Consider the following 22,071-nt stretch of genomic DNA (forward strand, 5'->3'; position numbering starts at 1 on the left):
ATGAGTTATTTGGACTTATCATATACTTGTGACAGATAACGAGACGTATGAGGAGGTTATCTCTCCCATGACAATTACTTTAATATGTGCGATAAATATAGGTATTATCTCAACAATTAAATGTCTTGTCGGAGGGCATTTTATCCCGATTAGAAATAGATAAAAAAAACACAAAAAACAACAACAACAAAACAGTTGTTTTATTACATTTGCTATTTAGAGTAATTTCTCTCCGATAAAAGAAAAAAGTTAAGATATTATTTTTCGGCTTGTGAACGTCTCTTGCGCCATAGTATATTCAGTTAATCCAGATTTCAGTACCACGGGTTGCAGATGTTAGGTGGAAAAAATAAGCCTCCATACATTTAGACGAACAGAGATTGAACAAAGTTATTCGAAACAGTCTTCATACTAAGTTTACAAACGAAATAATAATTCTGATTGATGAAAGATTAAACAGCAAGCGTCTGAACGATGAAATGAAAGACAAGAGAAAATTGCACAAATGTGACCTTGATATTGAACTATTGACCCCAAAATCAAAAGTGAACATCTTCTAGTTACGATCAATCATTATGTGAAATATGAAGACTTTGTGATATAAAGCTTTCAAGATAATGAGCGCAAACCATACTACCATTCAAGGCCCTTGTTACCTTGACTTTTGACCTAGTGACCTCAAAATCAATAGGGGTCATTAACTAGTTATGACCAATCAATATGTGAAATACGAAGACTTTGTTATAAATAGCTTTCAAGATGAGCAGACACCATTCTAACATTTAAGGTCCCTGTGACCTTGACCGTTGACCTAGTGATCCCAAAATCAATAGAGGTCATCTACTAGTTATAACCAATCAGTGTGTGAAATATAAATACTTTGTGATGGATCGTTTTCAAGATAATATGCGGAAATCATTCTGATATTTAAGGATCCTGTGACCTTGACCTTTGACCTAGTGACCCTAAAATCAATAGTGGTCATCTACCAGTTATGATCAATCAGTATGTGTAATATGAACACTTTGTGATAGATATTTTTTAAGATAATCAGCGGAAACCATGTGGTCTACCGACGACAAACAGACAATATACCCATCTTCTTCGAAGGGGGCATAAAAAGTGTTATATACAACATGATAAATTTACAACAGGGATGGACGGAAGCTTGATCTGTCTTCAAATGAAAAATCAATTTCACTGTAAATATAAAAAATACACGAAAGTACTTTGTTTTCCAGTATCACAGGTATTATGGGATCTGAAAGGTACCAGAGTTTAAAAACATAAATTCAGCGTCCAGCAAAGTTATAATTCAGTATATCCAATTATCGTATCTCTTCAGTGCATTTAAAATGTCCTTTTTTCTTTAAAATTTCGTTTAAATCACAAAGCTGTTGCAAGAAGCCGTCATTCGGACAAATTTCCCGCTCTTTTCTTACAAGACGCACTGCATCTTGGACAGGTAGGTGGCGTTTCAACATTAGGAACGCTAACACAATGGTGGCAGATCGACTGGCTCCTACTTTACAGTTTACAAGTATCTTACCTAAAATAAAGGATACAATACATTTTAAAAAAAACTTCAATGGAATAAAATTATATTATTTGAGAAATTCGTGCTTTCTTATTACATACACTAGGATAATACTGAAAACAAAGATGGTCGCCCTCAAGTCGTCTGTTTCTTCACCTCTAATGGTAAGAACCCCGAATAATGTTTTGATGTGAAGGTATCAATGCTAGAGTCATATGATGAAACATCATCGTGACCCGAATGAGGTTCTAACCCTTATAAACCCTGGGTGAGCAGCAGACATCTTAAACCTTATGCCACTGCTCCACTCTATGTCATATGTTTATACTGATACTTTTCAGTTTAATGAATTTCAGAAGGTAAATGAAGCTTACAATTAGGGTTGGTGGATTATCCCAGGTGCACGCGTCCGCGCTTAAAATGTACGGAGGAGACTTTGGGTATATCTTAAATCCAACATTGTGGAAAGTATCATTATGAACAAAGCTAAGATATTGAGGAGAGCGGTGGTCTAGTTTATAAGGTGCCTGCCTCTCAACCCAGGAAGTTTCGAATGAATCTCGGATTTTCACACTTATTACACTAGGTTGTGTTAGTTACAGGAAGCGGACTTGAAGTTGCGAGAAATGTTTTACAATCAAGCTTAATTACAATCAAGTAATCTAAAAATTTATAAAATAAATGTTCATATAAGTAAGAAGACTTATTATATTATTACGGAGTTTACCGAATTTATACGAACTATGATGCAGACGACAATTATTTTTACCTCCATTTGATAATGCATCCTCAATGTAATCTGCACATTTATTGAAGTATTTCGACAAATTAAAACTCATCATATCTGTGGCTGGTATTCCCAAATATTCTATATTAACCTTACGATACATCACGTGATTCGTGTGCACGTGATAGCCATCATCTTTACCTTCTGCTGTATTTAGCACGTGAGTAACACCAAGTTTTTGGAGTTGTACACGCTGTTTTGCTATAGATCTGAAATGATACATTTAATTTGTCATGTAATCATTCGTAGCACCTACGGAATTAATATATAATCTACATTATTAGTTCCCTAGTAATGTAACTTAAAATATCAATTAAAATATTAATCCACTTTTTAAAATTGCTTAGCTTATACATAATTACTTACTCTTCTCCAAGCAGAATATTCGGATATACTTCATTGTATGCATCAGACGGCAACATGGAAAGTCCGCCAGACGGCGCATTTATTATTTTAAGCAAGTCTTCCGGTGTGTACGGTCGGTCTTCCTCTGAAATGCCTTCATTATCCACATCCTTTGTCGCCATGGTAAATGTAAAGTAATCGCTAGAAGGTTTCTTGAATTTACGGAAATGACCTCATTCTGGAAGTAAAATTAATTATACCGTTGAAAACAAATTGTAACATGCATTTGTACCCAAAATCAAACACCCTCCACAGGAGTGCAGGAATAACGAGATAATCGCACCATGTTTAACTGTGTAGTGCTAGGTCAAAAAAGTTGGCTAACATTAATAAGTATAATTTAGTCTAAGTTGCGTCGCAGTTTTGGAAATTAGCTCTTATAAGTCTTATGTGAGACATAAATTTCTGTCAAAATTTTTTAATGTGTTTCTATTGGTTCAAAGGATACAGATTTGAAAAATGACTGTGACCTTGACCTGAGAAAGGTCAAACCTGCACTTTGCACATTGTCTCATAATGGTTAATATTTCTGCCTCCTTCCACCGGTTCAATAGATAGGACAAGAAAACTGCAAACAGACAGACGGATGACCATGTGCATAACAATATACGCCGGAATATTTTTTTCGGGCGTATAAAAATGGGGATGTTTTGAAAATTGTATAGACCGGTAAGCTAAAGTAAACAGATGGCCAGGATTCCCGGCGGCATGTCACCTTGGTATACTAGATTAGAACATAAGCAGACAAGTCCTCAAAGTTATGATATTTTGAATTGTCATTTAAATAATTACTTCTTTAAATTTCTTATTTTGTGATTAAAACACCCAACGCGCCTAAAATCATAAATAACGGAGAAGTGAAATGAAAAGAAAAATACACAAATGAGATGTATACATATTACCTGTAATTATCACACCGTTTGAAACTGATTGAAACAAGAGCCGGTTAAACCGGGTGATGCTCCCCAACCAGGTTTTGGACACATTAAAGTTTTTTTGTTTTTTTTTGTAGTTCCCAGTCAAAGTTCAAAGTGTGATAATTCCAAACTTAGGCAATGCAGAGTTACTGTTCTTTGCACTTCAATATTCTACTCAATTAGATCTATTTACCGACTTGCGCGCGACACGTCGTCTCTCAATATGTTGATCATTTCTGTGAAATTGTTGTAAAATCCGACTTCAAATAACGAAGTTATAAAAATTATGGGCGGACACAGTTTTGCTTCAAGGTCATGCTGTGACCTTGACCTTCAAGGTAGCGACCCAAATGTTGTGCGCGACATGTCTCAATATGGTGATCATTTCTGTGAAATAGTTGTAAAAGACGACTTCAAATAACGAAGTTATGGGCCGGACACGATTTTAATGCAAGGTCATACTGTGACATTGATCTTCAAGGTAGCGACCCAAATGTTGCGCGCAACACGTCGTCACAATATGGTGATCAGTTGTAAAATACGACTTCAAATAACGAAGTTATGGGCCGGACACGATTTTGCTTCAAGGTCATGCCGTGACATTGACATTCAAGGTAGAGACCCAAATGTTGCGCGCGACACGTCATCTCAATATGGTGATCATTTCTGTGAAATAGTTGTAAAATCCAACTTGAAATAACAAAGTTATGGGCTGGACACGAATTCGGGACGTACGTACATACGGACAACCCGGCGACTAAATGCTCCCCCGAAATTTTTAATGTAGGGCAATTTATTGCATAAACATTAATATAGAATGACAATGAAAATAGGGAAAAGGTGACAGTTTCCATTGCTTTAAGTAAAGAAATATTCAATCTTATTTTTAGGTTCTCATTTTTGTATTTTTGTCACTCGCCTTTTACACCATTAAAAATTATTTAAACAAAATTCTTATTTCTTGGTAACTCCATATTCCCTGGAGGCAGTTATTCTCTAAAAACATTAGTAGACACACAATTGTTTTAATTTAGCCCAAGATGAAATATCTCATATCATAACTGATCCATAAATTCACAGGATATTGTCTCCCAGAATCCATATTTGTCGACAATGCTCAATTTCGATCGATTTTCGATGTAAATCGAACTTTAAAATATTAGGGAACCAGTAAAAACAATATCAAGACTAATTCCGTCAAAAAAAACTTTTTATTCATTTCAACAAAACATCACATATTTATATAAACTATGGCTTCTTTCCCAAATAAAAATAAAAGTAGAAGAAAGAATTAAAATAAATAAAAATAAACAGACATAATTTGCTATAATATAACAACACAATAATTTTATCGGAAATAACAATAACTTCGGAAAATAACTAAACTGGCAACATACTACAAAGAAAGAGAAAGGGAAAACTTGAGAAGGATGCATGTTTATCACCATTCATAAACAATTTATTTACTAAGATTATATAACATAAAGGATATCAATGAGTTAAGGTTCAATACTGAATATAGCAATACTTCTCATACCAAATTTATATATTTGTGTCTGTTTGCTTTGTTTTTGTCTGTTTTGATTTTTTTCTATTTCTTACTCCCATTGCAAATCAGTTATTTGTACTTATTCTCAGAAAATTATTCGTAAAATATATGTTATAAATACTATATAGTATTAGACTTTGTGGGAAGAAGGGCTGTTGCTAATGTTGTAATAACTTGTAGCCCTACCCATTTGCACTGTATTTATACGTACATTTGTTTTGTGTTATTCATATTTTACATGTGTTATATACTTGCAATAAAATATTATTAAAATAAACTAATTTATTAAATGTGTTGAATTAATTCAGCAATAACCCTACACGAATATAATATTCATTTTATCACATACCCAAAACGGACTGTATAAATTTTTTTCATTATATATTTTAATGCTAACATTTAATAAACAAGAGCCGGTTGAACCGGGTGATGCTCCCTGAATAGGTTTTGGACACAGGAAGGTATACCTCTTGTAGTGTCAGAGTTATGACACAGACAATTCAAAGTGTATAAACAACCCAAATGTTGCGCTCGACACATTGTCTCAATATGGTGATCATTTCTATGAAATAGTTGTAAAATAGGACTTTAAATAACAAAGGTATGGCCCGGACACGATTTTCCTGCAAGGTCATGCTGTGACCTTGACCTTGAAGGTAGCCACCCAAATGTTGCCACACATCGTCTCAATATAATGATCATTTCTGTGAAATAGTTTTAAAATCCGACTTCAAATAATGAAGTTATGGACCGGACACGATTTTGCTGAAAGGTCATGCCGTGACCTTGACCTTCGGGGAGTATAATAAAGCGTTTTTACACTGTTTGTGTAACGCAAATATATGCACGGCCGTGCAATACCATTTTACGGAGTCGTAAAATTGGCATAGGGTATGTTATTAATACATTTTTACTAAGTTTATATTAAAAATTAAGTGATAAAAGGTATAAATTCGATCACATTTTGCACAATTCATTCAAGTTACTACAGGGATTATAAATGAAAGTTTATCTATTTCATAAACTATGAATAGATTTTTCTTAAGCTTGATAAATTTTGAATATCAATTTTACTCATCCACTGTAGGCATGTTGCTTTAACAAACCAAAACGTCACAATATTTGTCCTTATTATTAACATCAAATGATCTTTTTACAGTGATTCAAAAAAGCAAGTTTAGAAGTTAAACATGCAAAAACAAGCTTAAACACACACACACACTCATAATTTTTGCACTCTAAGGCTGCAACTACAGGTTCAATATAGTATCAATTACATTTTGCGCAAGTATACTTCATGTTGATATTTTCAAACCATCACAATACATTCCGTTATACTACAACAAAAAATTGCTACTGGTGGACAAAGCACTAGTAAATAGTACATGCATGATTATAGAGTAAGTATTGTCTTCTTTACAAACTGGCTTACTCAAAAGGATTCTGTTTAAAATCGCTTACATCCCTTGTATTTATATTTACACAAGTCAGTATGAATATTCAGAATAAAAGCCAAGCAACGTGATAGTTTCATTCTTTGGCAACATCAAATATATAAGAGCACATGCAACAAGATCAAGATCAAACAAAAAGCAAAAAATACACTGGCTCTGGATAATGAAGTGGTTTCTCCAATCCTTCACCAATATCAATACAGGAATCTACAACTAGATAAAATGATGAATAAAATATCACAAGATTACGTATATTAACATATATATACCTGGATACAACATATCTTTCTCAAAACAAAGTGGGTCCAACAGCGTTAATACCGTTTCAAAATAAAGAATATGTTTACCTACTTCACTATGCATGTCAGAATAAACAGTAAAATAAAATACAATGGTAAAAATGGGACTTATGATCGCTAATTTACAACATGCGCATGCGATATCTATAATGTGGTACGTGGTCACGCGACAGCTATTGCGTAAATGCGTGATAGCTAGTACGTGTACATGTGGAAGTAAAACGAAGCAAAAGACATACTTGGGCACATGCTACTTCTTACATGCCAATGCAGCAGCCGTAACATGGCCATGCAATGTTTTAAGTTGACCAACAGAACGCAATTTCTATCGCGTGGCCACAGTCAAGTGAACGGATGAAATTGAAATGGAACTATACTAAGATCCAAAAGTCTAAAAACATATATTTTGAGACTTTAACATAAATCAACTAACTGTTGAAATAAAAATAAGTAAGAAAATAACTTTTGTGCGTATTTAAACCCAATCAAAGTGTTTAATTGTTTTTCATTTTTGGGTTATTTTGCACAAACGATACTTTTTTTGATATGAAATTTTGCAAGTATTTGGTCCATGGATGTATATCAATGCCAGTATGATACACAACACTTTAAAAAGTATTTCTAGTTACAACAAAAAAACTCTCCAAAGTCCCTCCAAGTATGATTAAATACTTTTAATAAAGTTCCCTGTAAAAATTGGTCACAATTCGAGTAAAATAATGTAGCATAATTTGTGTGCAAAAGTTCATATCGATCATTCATTCACTTCTTGTTTCAAAAAAAAAAGTATTTTTCAATGATTAAATACATTTAATGAAGTTCCTTGTACAAATTTGATTTTTTTACAATGATATATGTGATAAAGATTAAACAAGATGCGTGAGAAGGGATATATATCCTATAAGAAATATTTCAATTTAATTATAAAATCTGAACAAATCCAACTGTCTTTTCCAAACAATAAAATTAAAACTGATATTATATCTATAATGAAATACATGTAATAAAATCATGAAAGTTTAAATTTAAGAAAGACAACTTGGCAACCTTGTACATGAATATGCAAACATGAAATAAACATCAAGCATCTGTGCAACAAAAGTTTTATAACCCAGTAACATTTAACAATACAAACAAGAAAAATAACAAGAAAAACAATTTCTTAATTACTAATACTCAATTCCTATGCCTATTTTGCAAAATTGTTGCGAATAAATGGAAATGTATCTAGTTTTAAACTAAGACTAAGACTAAGAGTTAATTATCATTCCTTAAACTATATGTACTATGTACATATACGAACACTGAAAAATGACAAGTTTTGGTACAAAAGTGAATTTGGCTCCGTAAATTGTTAAACTTAACATGCTAAAACCATAAGTGATGGACCATTGCGACATGAAAAAGAGCAAGGCCTGCAGTTTGACCCTCTTCTATACTGTGTGCAGCACAGTCTTTGTATGTTGAATTTGAAATCAATATTAAATTAACTATTTCAAATTTAAGACAGGTGTAATGGCTAAAGAGTAGGAGAAAACATTTTCAAAACAATTAATTCAATCTACATAATAATATGAACATCGCATAATTAAAAGCAAATATATATAAACGTAAACATGTTTATGGCAACTATTTTTCAATTGCTTTAATACGCCTCCGTGTCTCTGTTTTCTTGCATCAGTAATTCAGTAGCTTCAATCATATTCTTCTCTTTCTGCATGATATCGTAAAGTTTCCCCTCTTCTTCTTGATTGGAACACAACACAATGAACTTGCTATTTTTCCTCCTAGCTCTACCGCGCATCTGAACAAGGGCGGTCACTGTGGAAGGCGGGTACAAACTTATCACACGCTCACATTCTGGCATGTCCACGCCCTCCTCGGCAACCGATGTAGCAACTATCACCTAGATACAGAAACAGACTTACCGTACAAGAATGTAAAGGTGTGTGCCAAAACATATGTTTAAAGAAAATAGTTACTCCAAATAGTGTACAAGGTTTTCAAAATCTTCTATTTCAAAAATATTTTCTTACCAACATAAACATATTTATGGATATACATGTATTATATAGATATTTCAATTTATGATAAATCTTGGAAATAAATATAGATTTGTCTACGAATGCTTAAATGTGCAAACAACTATATTACTACATAATATATAAACATACATATAATTTGTCAATCAACATTTAACCAAAGCAACAATTTACCTGATACTGATATTGTTTAATCTCCTCAAGCACGCGCTTCTGTTGGTTTACGTTCATCCCCTTGTCGGCTGCTCCACTTCCTCCGTGACCAACCACACACGTTGTGTTCAAACCTAGTTTTCTCATCCTATCTGATTTCTGTGATACAAGATGGACATTATTAAAGATTTAATTTATAATCATTAATCAAATCAATTAATCTATCCCTTAATCTGTTGAATTTATGTGACTGATTTTGCCTGCTTTGAATTTGAAGCAGTCAAATTAAAGTTTAAGTGATTAAATATCAAAATACAAACATGAACAGAATGAACTGCAAAAGGAATACTGCCTGGACAGATTGCACCTATGGCACCAGCTATTTTAGCTTTATTTTTTTCTTTCATGATTAAACAAGAACCGGTTGAACCGGGTGATGCTCCCCGAGAAGGTTCTGGACAAAGGAAAGTATAAAAAAATGAACAAAGGGCAAAAACTCCAAACAGGCAAGGCAGAGGTATGTTTTTTTGCACTGCACTTCTATTCAATGAGATCTATCTATCTATAAAGTTTCCTGATGATATCAGAATTATGTCCCTGGTAAAATTCAAAGTGTAAAAATGAACAAAAGGCAATAACTCCAAAATAAGACCAGGCTTTGTTTAGGTTCTTTAAGCATTGCAGTTCTATCCAATGATATCTAGGTACCTTCAAAGTTTCATGTTGATATCTCTAATAGTTTTAAAGTTATGTCCCGGACAAAAGTCAAAAAGTAAAAATAAACAAAGGGCAATAACTTCAAAATAAGGCAAGGCGGAGTAATGATTTTTAAGCACTGCACTTCTACCCAATGAGACCTATCTATCTACAAAGTTTCATGTTGATATCTCTTATAATTTTAGAGTAATGTCCCGGACAAAGTTCAAAATGTCAAAATGAACAAAGGGCTATAACTCCAAAAGTAGGCAAGACATTGTTACAGTTCTTGTGCACTGCAAACCTACTTAATGAGATCTATCTATCTACAAAGTTTCATGTTGATACCTATTATAGTTTTAGAGTTATGTCCTGGACAAAGTTCAAAGTGTGAAAATAAACAAAGGGGATAATTAAAAAATTAGGCAAGGCAGAGTTACGGTTCTTGTGCACTGCACACTTACTCAATGAGATCTATCTACCTACAAAATTTCATGTTGATACCTCTTATAGTTTTACAGTTATGTCCTGGACAAAGTTCAAAGTGTAAAAAAAACCAAAGGGGAATAATTCAAAAATTAGGCAAGGCAGAGTTACGGTTCTTGTGCACTGCACACCTACTCAATGAGATCTTTCTACCTACAGAATTTCATGTTGATACCTATTATAGTTTTAGAGTAATGTCCCGGACAAAGTTCAAAGTGTAAAATAAACAAAGGGGGATAATTCAAAAATTAGGCAAGGCAGAGTTACGGTTCTTGTTCACTGCACACTTACTCAATGAGATCTATCTACCTACAAAGTTTCATGTTGATACTTATTATAGTTTTAGAGTTATGTCCCGGACAAAGTTCAAAGTGTAAAATAAACAAAGGGGGATAATTAAAAAATTAGGCAAGGCAGAGTTACGATTCTTGTTCACTGCACACCTACTCAATGAGATCTATCTACCTACAAAGTTTCATGTTGATACCTATTATAGTTTTAGAGTTATGTCCCGGACAAAGTTCAAAGTGTAAAATAAACAAAGGGGGATAATTAAAAAATTAGGCAAGGCAGAGTTACGGTTCTTGTGCACTGCACACCTTCTCAATAAGATCTATCTACCTACAAAGTTTCATGTTGATACCTCTTATACTTTTAGAGTTATGTCCCGGACAAAGTTCAAAGTGTAAAAATAAACAAAGGGGAATAATTCAAAAATTAGGCAAGGCAGAGTTACGGTTTTTGTGCACTGCACACCTTCTCAATGAGATCTATCTACCTACAAAGTTTCATGTTGATACCACTTGTTGTTTCAAAATTATGTCCCGGACAAGAAAAGGGGAAGGACGGACGGAAAGACGGACGGACGGACGGACAAGGCGGCGACTATATGCTCCCCCGAAATTTTTTCGGGGAGCATAAAAATTCAAAATCGTAAATATTTATAATACAACTGAAAAACAAATAACAATTACTTTGATATTGCACTAACCATTGACTTATATGTTCATTTAAGTTTTAAGTTTTTTTGAAAATGAATTTAATATAAAATACTGCTTACTAGTAAAACTTTTGTTATCTGGTGAGCTGTACATCTTTGCTTCACCAAAACTAAAGAAATACTTCTTACGCCTTCAGTCGCAGACATATCCGCTGTAAGTTCGTCAATTAAACGTTGCATATGCAGACCTGTTGCAGAATTCGCATCTTGACCTCCTAAGCCTGCTCCTTGTCGTGCCACTATCTGCTGAAGAGGAACTGTTGGCAACCCAAGCCGCCTTGCAAAATTTAGATTAAAATCAGTAGTTTCTAATTCCTCCAATTCGCTCAAAGCAATGAGTACACCTCCTTCCTCAAGACAACTCAATGCCATGCAAATTGACTGAACATGCATGCACAAATGATAAAATTCAGCTTTACCTATTGCCTTCTCATTTTCATTATCTATCATATTCATACTTGACTGAATCATGTCAAAATTCTTCTCAACAAAGTCATCTGCCACTCGTTTCACCTCTTCATCTGAAATATTAGCAGTAAATCCCCTTCCAAAGTCGACGTAGTGTTTAATATTTGAAAACTGATAAAGTTTCATTAAACAATTCATAATATATATGTTCAGTTCGTGTCGTAGGCCACTTTCAATCAAATCACTCGGTGCAAGCTGTGGTCGTATGATCATTTTGGAATTAGACTGGTACTCATTTAATGTGTCAACATTTTCATGTTCTTCAACAATTGTCATGCGCACTCCGCCCATATTGCTAATCAGTCCACGAAGCATTTGAAGTGTTTTGGGGACATCTGCTTTACCTGCTGGGGATGCAGTAAGTCCAAGAACCTTTGGTTTATTTTCTGGGAGGGTGCGTCTATGGTAAGTGGAGAGGAGGGTATTAAATGGGTGGCCCTTTTCGCAATGGTGAGCTTCATCAAAAACAATCAGACTGAAATCCTCCCATCGTAATATTTGTTTGTCCAGTAGATTTTGACAAAATGCTGAAACAGACAAAATAGTCATCATTTGTCAAAAAATTGCATAAAGACATTATCATATATGTTTCTTTTTTAAAATTCGGCAGGCTCAGCTGACAATAGATGTACATGCAATCAAACTTGTTTTTAACAATTAATTATTTATATTTCATTTCCAGTGCTCTACTTTAAAAAGCCATGTTAAATTAAAAACTATTCAGATAAATCATATATTAAATGATACATTTGTATAAATTATATAAATCAAATTTAATTACATTTGTATGAATTATATAAATCATATAGAAACGTGTGTGGGAAATTATATAATTCAAACCTAAATACAATGGTATAAATTATATAAATCATATATACATATTTTTGTATTGATTATATAAATAAGTTTTGTAATGAAAATACAGTCATTTTTTTCAGAGATTATTTTCTATTTTTAACGCCAAGACATTATGTAATGAATGTGTATTACATGTGTATTGGCTATGTACATAAGCCTATCATAACAGCTTATTTAAAACATGACCAATTGCTTAATTATGAGGGGAAAAAACATTTTAAGATTTTTCACACCATAACTTTATTATATATTATGTGCGGGCACAAGATTACATGGAATATAACAGGAGTTTGCTATTCTGACAGAATTTTGAATACTCTGGCCACAGCTTTTAAACTTTACATTACTAGTAACATCTGCTTGTTATATAATGCGCGTCTTAAAGCTACGATTATAGAAGCTTTACTAACCATATAACCTGTCGAGGAATCTTTATAACCAATACTATAACTAAATATTAAAAGTGAAACAGATTATAACTATAAATTGTACCAGCAGTAACTACAACAACATCGTGCTTCCACAATGGAATTCCATGTGTCGCCTGCTGACCCATACATACAGCCGCTATACGCAGTTTTCTTCTCTCAATGTCTAACGGGTTATCACTATCTGGATTGAAGCTGAAACATAAATTATCACTATTAATTAATTCGGTTTGTAAGTCTCCAAGATTCACATAAGTGTACAAAAAAGCATTTCATTACGTTTGTACATCACATGACTGTCTAATATTTAAACAATTAAAGGCGTCCACTAGAAATATGGCGTCCACTAGTAATCTGAGTGGTTGTTAGTCGCTTTGGTTCAATCCCCATCAGGGGCAAGCAATTGCAAACTTTACACGCACTGTTCAGTACAGGTTGGTCCTAGGAACATATTCGATAATGTGTCTATAACCTTATAGCTTCCTTTCCAACACAATCTTAAATAAATTTTGTTTAAAACAAATTACATTGGAGATATAGAAGTATTTCATTTACTTATGCCTCTAAGCCTAAGGTTTTGATTATTTATAATTTCATCAATTTTTTCCTTTGAATTAGTATTTTCTGACTGTTACAAATGTAGAAGACATGCACAAAACCAAAATTGATTGGAGTTTTAAGCAATTTCATATGCCTTTAACTGAAAAATAAGCATATATTAAGCATAAAACCAAATATTATTTCCTTCTAATATGCATATGATAGCCCCTGTCTTGAACGGTGTCATCAATTATACCATGGTTATCAGAAAATAAGCTAATTTGCATATGTAGCACTATGCACTTATAAATTGGAAGCTAGATCCAGGTGAAATTGTTCTAAATCAATGATGTAAACTTTGATGATCATGTGTCTTTTTAGGATAAAACAATTAATATCAGTAAATTAAATTAATGAATGATAGCCCTTTTTATAATTACAAATGGCCAGAAAATTACAGTCCAGGCCTACGAAATCCGTCCTAATACATGAATAATACATACCGATTAAACTCTCTCTCTTCAAGTTCTGACTTGATATATTGAGATTGTTGGATTACAAGCAAGACTTTGTCAACCAGGAAAAGAACATTTTTGGACGGATGTTTTTCCAACATGGCGCTCATCGTCATCACAGATACCAGCGTCTTACCAGTCCCTAAAAACATTCAGTTGTTGGTCAGAAAAAGTTTTAAAAAACATTAATGCATAGATGGACAAGTAAAATGAAGGTTTAGTAACATATGGCATATAAATACCAATGTATCAAACCCAAAACTATATTCAATACTTATACAAATATTAACTGGTCGCGAATATTCGTTGTGATACAGTAGTAATTTTAAAGTCCGTGTAAATACAGACAAGCGTTTAACTATTTCAACTAACCTGTTGGCAAAAAGCAAAGTGTGTTCCCTCTCATATTCTTCTTATATAATTCTTGTTGATAATTTCTTGGATTTGTTTTCGTATACGGCAAAAAGTCTTCAGGCAAATTTATTGGCGCATTATGTTGTCTCTTCGGCGCTTGTTCAGTACACACCTTTTGCATGTGACGTTTCCCTCTTATATGGTTGTCGTACGTCTCTTTAGTATTCATTGGCGCTTTACATGTATGACAATAATAGCGATGGGTTGCTGCATATGGGTTGTTCTCAGTAGGGTCCATTTTCGAAGGAGCCGTGTGCATGTTTTGATTAGGCTTGTAACCAACTTCTTGGCTAGTAACAAACTGCATTGGTCTCACACTTTGTGAAGGTGAGTCATCAGTGCATGAATGTGTTGACCGTTCTCTAGACCTGTTGCTATTTTCCCTAGTACCTCTGTTTCTTGTTGCAAAAGCTAAATCACTCCCCATTCCACGTTTGGTCCCACCAGCCCCTGGTGAGTTTGTTGTATCCCTCTCAAGTTGTTCTGGGGTAACAACAGCAAACCTCGGAGCTCTAGGAAAAGGTTTATCAGACTCAACCAACTGTTCCTGGAAATAATCTTCTAATTTTTTGGTGTTATTGTTATGCATAGTTGAATCAGATGGTGGTAAAAATTCTTCAGGAAACAACTCTTCTGATAAAAAACTTTCTAAAGGTGTTGCTGATCCTGGTGACCAACTTGGATCAATAATTTGTCTTGATGCTGAATCAGATGGTGCCATTTGTTGAATATCATTATACTTTCTCAATTTAGCAATGTGTGCGGGTGAAGCTTCGTGAATACGGAGTTGTTCTCGTGTGTTCATCTTACAATTACATACGTTACAAGGAAACCAAGTAGAACGGTCGTGCGGTGAAGTATTTCCATTATCCATTTGTTTTTCAAGTTGTTTTAAATGCCTTGGAGATTGCTCGTGGATTTTAAGTTGTTCAAAGGTGTTCATATTAACATTACATATTCTGCACGGAAACCACTGAGTACGATCAGAACTTCCTACGGCACTCGGCATTTGCTTTTCCATTTGTTTTATATGTCTTGGAGACTGTTCATGAATTTTAAGTTGTTCATACGTATTCATATTCACCTTGCAAACATTACATGGAAACCATTGTGTACGATCATTACTTGGCAAACCACCTGGCATCTGTTTTTCTAATTGTTTCAAATGTTTTGGGGACTTTTCATGAAATCTCAACTGTTCAATTGTGTTCATGTTACACTTACAAATTTCACATGGGTACCATTTAGTGCGGTCATAATTAGGGGCAGACATATCTTGATACTCTTCATTTAATTCACCTGCAAGTTTTCTATGCTGAGCACCTAACCTATGCTGTGTAAAGCTTTCAGGTCCAGTGCAAGATATTTGACAAATATCGCAGTAATAAGAATTTGTCTCTTCTTCTTGATGGCGCATTACTTTCCGTTTATGCTTTTCACTTTCGAAATGCTGCTGCCTAGCTTCTGGTCCGGGGAATGTGACCGAGCAGATTGTACAAATTAGGGAGCCACTGGCTGTTTTCCCTACTTTAATCAATCCCTGACGTACTTCCTTTGCTTTAAGATGATTCTTTCCTAGAATATGTTGGCTCTTATGTTTACTAGAAGTAAAATCAATATCACATATGTAACATTTTCCCCGACCTGTACACGGATCAAATATATACTCCTCCAGCTTACTTGAGGTATCTAAGTCACTGGGAGAATAACCTCTCTCACCATACCTCTGATGAAAAAAGTTTGTTGGGGAACTAGACACTGCTGCTGGGGAGCTAGAAACTGTGCTTGGGGAACTAGAAACTGTGCTCGGGGACCTAGAAACTGTCATATGGTATCCATTGTTCTTAGTGAAATGTGGTTGACTATTGTATTGACTTTGCTCATTTTCATCAGAATCGTCTCCTTCATTATCCGTTATTTTCCGCCTAGGTGCTGCTGGCGTATCCTGCCAAACTGACTTTTTCTGTGTTTCATTATCATCATATATTTCACAATCGTAAAGATACTCATTGTTCAGTTTATTTGAATTAACCACTTTTTCTGGCAGATTTTCATCTTGTTGTCTTAGCATTGTGAATATACCACGCCCACGTCCCATCGGCGCCAGTGATTGGTCCAGATCATTCTTCACAAATCTAACTGGCAACGTGTTTCTAGACGAAAAGTCTCCTGTGCTCCTACTTACTGATTTAAACTCTGGTACATTATGTGTGTTAGTTTCTTCTTTTATTTTCAATTCTGACAAAGATTCAAACATTGCATTAGTCTCAGGCCATTCCCTATTGGTCTGCCTGTTCTGTGTTTCATTTTCTCCATCAACTGGTTTGACTACTAGACTATCTTCACTGTATCCTTTTGTATCATTCTCAGTATCCACTCGTTTAAAGAGCCCAACCCTTGTGGGACTTAAAGAATTATTTTGTCTGTGCCTTGTTCTACTTTCTGTATTCTGATTGTCATCATCATTTTCTATTGGCTTTACTATTAGTTCATCTTCGTCATCACCTGCAGATATGTCTCTTACAGTTGACATTTGTTGTCTGTCTTGCACTGGCTTTGCTAAAAATGTATCATTTATTTCTTCTTTGAACACACTCTTCGTGCTTGTACCATGCAGGTGGTTTATATCCTCTTTTGAACTATCAGGATGTTCTTTAACATACTGAAACAAATCTGCAGATTTTACTGGCACAGGTTTAAATACATGTGGCAAATCATGAGGATCAGTAGCAGTTTTGACACTCTGAGTGGAAGGTGCCACAGGTCTTGATAAATTTGGTGAATCATCTTGGTGTACAAAAGTATCATCTTCATGCATGACATGTAATTGGGGTCCTGGCACGACTACCCTGGGAAAAGGGGCTGTTTCAGTATGTAATCCTTCAGACTGAATGCTCATATTTTCCTTGTTTCTTTTATGTTTTTTACTTTTGAAATGATCCTCTGCATTTTCTTGGCCTGTGAAAGAGCACTTGCAAATTTTGCATTCCAAAGGTAGTGACTCACCTCTTTTATGTTTCTCCATCAAAACCACCTGTTTTCTATGTTTTTCACTACTATAATGTTGCTGTGCATTTTCTTGACCAGTAAATGACACTCCACATGTATCACAAGTTAGAGAGTTTCTCACATTGTTATTATTTTTTCCAACTATTTTGCCTTCATTACTCATACTGTCTGTAGGTAAGTGATTGCCGAAGTAATTAAATTTCTGTAGTTTTTCTGCATTTGCGTAATGTCTTGGTGACTGTTCATGCTGCTGCAGTTGAAGCCTTGTATCACAATTTATATTACATATCCGGCAGGTTAAACCTGAAATTGAAACAAAAAGATTAAACCTGAAATTGAAACAAATGCATACATGTACATATTATACAAGTATATTACCTTATGTAGTTTAGAGCAGCACCCTCCAGATTTGTTAATTTTCATAAAAATTTTGGAAAGGTATTTCCAAGTAAAATAATGTGAGGTGAACAAATAAAGTAATTTACATATTGCCCATGGCACTTACAATCCAAGAAAATTAACAAAAAGTGGTCAACATAAGCAAAAACAGCCCTTATTGTGTAAGTAATGCAGTAGAAATATGGTGATAAATTACAGCAAAATCAGTCGTAAACCACACATAACGTGTAAAATATAACTTGGATCTTGAATGATTTTACCTTTCTTAAAATTTTAGTACATTTTTCTCAATATTGATTTTCTTGAAATATTTTGGCTCATCTGGAGGCATGCAGCTTTAACCCTTTATCCACTAAAATTTGCACAATAAAGCTTTGAATTTCAAATAACCAATATTTCAACTTATGGCATTTAAACATTAAAGTAAAACAAGGGCAGTCCATAAGACTGTGAGTGCTCTGTGCTTGACAGTTTACTAAAAGGGAGTTATAGGATCTGTGCTAATCATGTAAGTTAATCTCAGAGAACAAGTGTGTGAGGTTTCAACCCATTTCTTACAGTAGTTTTTGAGATAAGAACTAAATATGCAGATGTCGGAATGAAGGCACCTGGAATATCTAAATTAATCAAACTAACAATTGTATCAGTGACAAAACAGATATAGCAGTTACATGTATTTTAATCTTTTTATTATTTTGGTTATAGCAACAGTAACTCTAAACCTGATAAATTACAACGTTGGAACTAATGTACACGTATCTATTTAGCCTGGGATTCAGGTGTTAATATTTTTCTTACTTATAACATACCCGCTATTTCATACTTGTTTGTGTTTTTGATAATATCAATGTCAATTTGCCAAACAGAAGCACATAAAAAATCTACAGACTGGAACCAGGCTAGTATTTTTGGGGATATCAGCATGAACAATAAAAGGTAGTCACCACCAATATAGAGCCTGGTCAGACTGCACAGATGTGTAGGCTGGCCTGGTCCTATACTTGTGGCAAAGACTTCCCTTTTCTGTTGTTTCCAGTAGGTTAAGGGTTAAAGATCCTGTATGATGTAATTAAGGATGTTACAACACTTCAGTGAAATTTTATACAAGTATATAATAATTCTTCTTAAACAATTTCACCATATTTATGATATAAAACCATAAAAAAATGAGTTACAGGATCTTTAATTCTTATTACCTGGAAGTTGCTGTTTTGATGCTTCCATTTTCTTATGATGAATATTACTTCTGAAATGGGCCTGTGCTGGAATAGGTCCTGAAAACATCTTGTTACAGACAGAGCACTCTAGAGGGATATATGTTGCCATCTTCACCTCTATAATGCTGATTTAACATATGTAAATCCTGCAATAAACCAACATATATCAAAATGAAGTATAACTTCAATCAATATTTATTCAATCATTATTTATTTACCTATTTATAGTTTAATTACATGTACACAACTATCTCATTATCTAAACTATTTGTTTATTTTTAGTTTATTATTTTATATTTATTAATTGAAATCCATTTTTATAATTAACATTTATTCATTGCAAGTCCATTGTATTAAAACCTGGACAACCACCCCAAGTCCTGGTCAATGCCATTAAAGTCAATGCATCTAGTTTTTTCTTTGTGCAAATATTGTGTGAAACAATTCAATCTTGAGCTGCTGTGAAATTCAGCAGGTATTATACCATTTGAATGTCTCCATAGGAAAAGTTTTACATGGATTGTGTTAAGCCAAAAGTCAAAATCACTGGAATGTGGTGCTTTTTGTTATTTAACAACTAGAACTATCATTACATGACATGTCAATTAATTTGATAAATATCCCATGCATACTTGAAATACTTTACTATGGACAGAATTCAATAATTTGCCTTATAAATCAGTTAAGAACATTATTATAGGCAATTACTAATAAAAGGGTTTGGTTCTTAGAGTATTATTCAAAGGTGTCTGTTAGCAACAAAGCTGTGGCCATTTTTATCAAAATACAATGATTTAATCAAGTGTTTAAAGGTCAAGGTCATATTAAGGTCAAGGTCAAATTCAGTTTTATTATTACCTTCATGATTGAAATTTCTAGAAGATAATGTCTAAGAATGAATACACTACAATATACATCCATTAAAAAAAATATTGACAAGTAAAGCTCAAGTCAATAATTTGCCCATAAAGGTCAAGGTAATTCAACAGTCAATATCACACTTGCATTGCTCAACATGATAGTAACAAGTGTTGTCTTTTCCAAGCATGAATCTAAGGTGCCCATTAATAACAAACATAATTGTGGCTATTTTAGTAAAATTCAATAATGTTACCATTAAGGTCAAGGTGACTTAATTCATATATAGACATCAAGGTCAATTTCAGTTTAACTTACATGTACATGTACTAGAAGTTATTCTTGAAATACTCAACCTTACAGTTTAATAGTAAAAACTATGTGTTTATTTGCTAATGCACATGTATGAATATATCCCCATGAACAACAAATTTATGGCCAATTTCTGCAAAAAGTTAAGCATAAAGGTCAAGGTCATAAAAAGGTCAAGGTCAAGTTGAATATGATCAAATTGGAGGTCCAAAGGGTTGTAATGTCCAAGTGTATAAGTACAATAAATAAAATCAAAGATAAAGATTTAGCCAAATATATAGCCAAAATTAGCAAAGTTCAAGGAATTAGCCTTGAAGGTCAAGATATTTAATTTTTATGAGTCAAGGTCAAATTTTTGTAATTTTCATAAGAAGACTTCATGACAATTACTCCTGCATGTTTCGTCATTATTTGTCAAGTGGTTTTGGTGAAAAAGCTTACATAGACAGTCAGACTCAATCACTACTGGATGGACAGTTTCATATGGGCTGCATGCTCAGGTAAGGCTATAGTATTCTGTTAGAGGTCTTAGAGGGCCTTAATCACGCACCTGAATGTAACACCAATCTGTGTCAGTTACATGTATAAAATGTGTAAAAACTTGAACCTCAATTTTTACAGTCAACTTTATTGAGACTTGATGGTAAATAGGGCATTTTTCATTCACAAGGAAATAAAATCGCATCAAGTTTAGTTTATTATAAAAAACATTTCTCCCTCTGTTTTAAAAATGTTTTAGATGTGCATGTATTTGTTAAATGTTATCTGACAGTTGACTACATATGTACTGTAGCATGACAACAAACCAACAGCTCAACATGTAATACTATGTGTTCATATGAGCTTAAATTGTTACGTTTGGTTATACTGTCATGAAAGAATATATATCTTGCAAGAAAATATTTTCAAATCGAAAGTACACACATGTAGAAAGAAAAAAATATATATGAAATAAAATTGTGCTTGCTGCAGTCTGTATAGCAGATATGATAGCTTACAAACAGTTAATTAACATAATAATGTTGCTTATATGAAATGGGATTTGTTTGTTTAAGAAAATACAACAACAAAATTTTTACCTGTCCAATTCAATGACTCGGCCCGGCTGGAAATTCCACTCGGCTCGAGATATGCCTCGGTTTGGGAATCAAGTGTCTCTCCCCAAGACTTGGTTAATGCGGCCAATAAAATCGGTCTAACGGAATCGCAATAATTTCCAAATAATCGAAACAATGTTTCATCATTAAACAGTTAAAATATATTATAATGTGAAAATTTGTATATCAATTTCCGAAAATGCAAAACGAAAGTAGATCACGTGTTAAAATCCTTGCCGTCTAAAAATAGTAACAAGGTTTAAAATACTTACATAAATAGTTCGTGAAGATGAACTTTGATTATCCCCACCTTCAAGGCAATATTTTATATTTTATCAAATCCAGTCGATGTTCAATTTTGTGAACGATTGTTTCTTTTATACAATTTATCAATTAGTTTAACCGGGACGAATAGTGTAAAGTACGTGGTTGAAAATAACAAAGTACGAATCGACAACAATAATTCCAGTCGTTTAAATAGTACTGATTAATTCAATTAAATCCTTGATACAAGAGAAAATAAAAATATAAGGTTAAACTTTATAAACTATGTGTCAATTTAAATGATTTTTCATTATTTCTCAATTTTGACTAATACGAAAACAAACATGAGGTGACTCTGAATGATTTA

General features: G+C 33.7%; 2 protein-coding genes across 3 annotated transcripts; both read right to left on the reverse strand.

Moving 5' to 3' along the window:
* Positions 1-185: 185 nt before the first annotated feature.
* Positions 186-22,046, reverse strand: LOC132717611 (dual specificity protein phosphatase 3-like). The gene is made up of 4 exons (XM_060701105.1): positions 21,713-22,046; positions 2,691-2,907; positions 2,307-2,533; positions 186-1,549 (listed from the first exon to the last, which is right to left on the reverse strand). The coding sequence occupies exons 2-4, from the start codon at positions 2,849-2,851 to the stop codon at positions 1,329-1,331; spliced, it is 609 nt and encodes a 202-aa protein (XP_060557088.1). The 5' UTR covers positions 2,852-2,907; positions 21,713-22,046; the 3' UTR covers positions 186-1,328.
* On the reverse strand, positions 4,839-21,663 carry LOC132717609 (uncharacterized). Of its 2 annotated transcripts, XM_060701102.1 has the most exons (8): positions 21,423-21,663; positions 19,153-19,319; positions 14,507-17,860; positions 14,123-14,276; positions 13,144-13,274; positions 11,386-12,320; positions 9,165-9,302; positions 4,839-8,854 (listed from the first exon to the last, which is right to left on the reverse strand). In XM_060701102.1, exons 2-8 carry the CDS (start codon positions 19,280-19,282, stop codon positions 8,594-8,596), a joined length of 5,103 nt encoding a protein of 1,700 aa, XP_060557085.1. In that variant the 5' UTR covers positions 19,283-19,319; positions 21,423-21,663; the 3' UTR covers positions 4,839-8,593. The 2 variants fall into 2 exon arrangements, with proteins under 2 accessions (XP_060557085.1, XP_060557086.1); XM_060701103.1 differs by lacking the exon at positions 19,153-19,319.
* Positions 22,047-22,071: the final 25 nt, after the last annotated feature.

This window comes from Ruditapes philippinarum, unplaced genomic scaffold, assembly GCF_026571515.1.
Source record: "Ruditapes philippinarum isolate M1 unplaced genomic scaffold, ASM2657151v2 ctg3385_1_1_1_1, whole genome shotgun sequence".
In the NCBI taxonomy this organism is placed as follows: domain Eukaryota; kingdom Metazoa; phylum Mollusca; class Bivalvia; order Venerida; family Veneridae; genus Ruditapes; species Ruditapes philippinarum.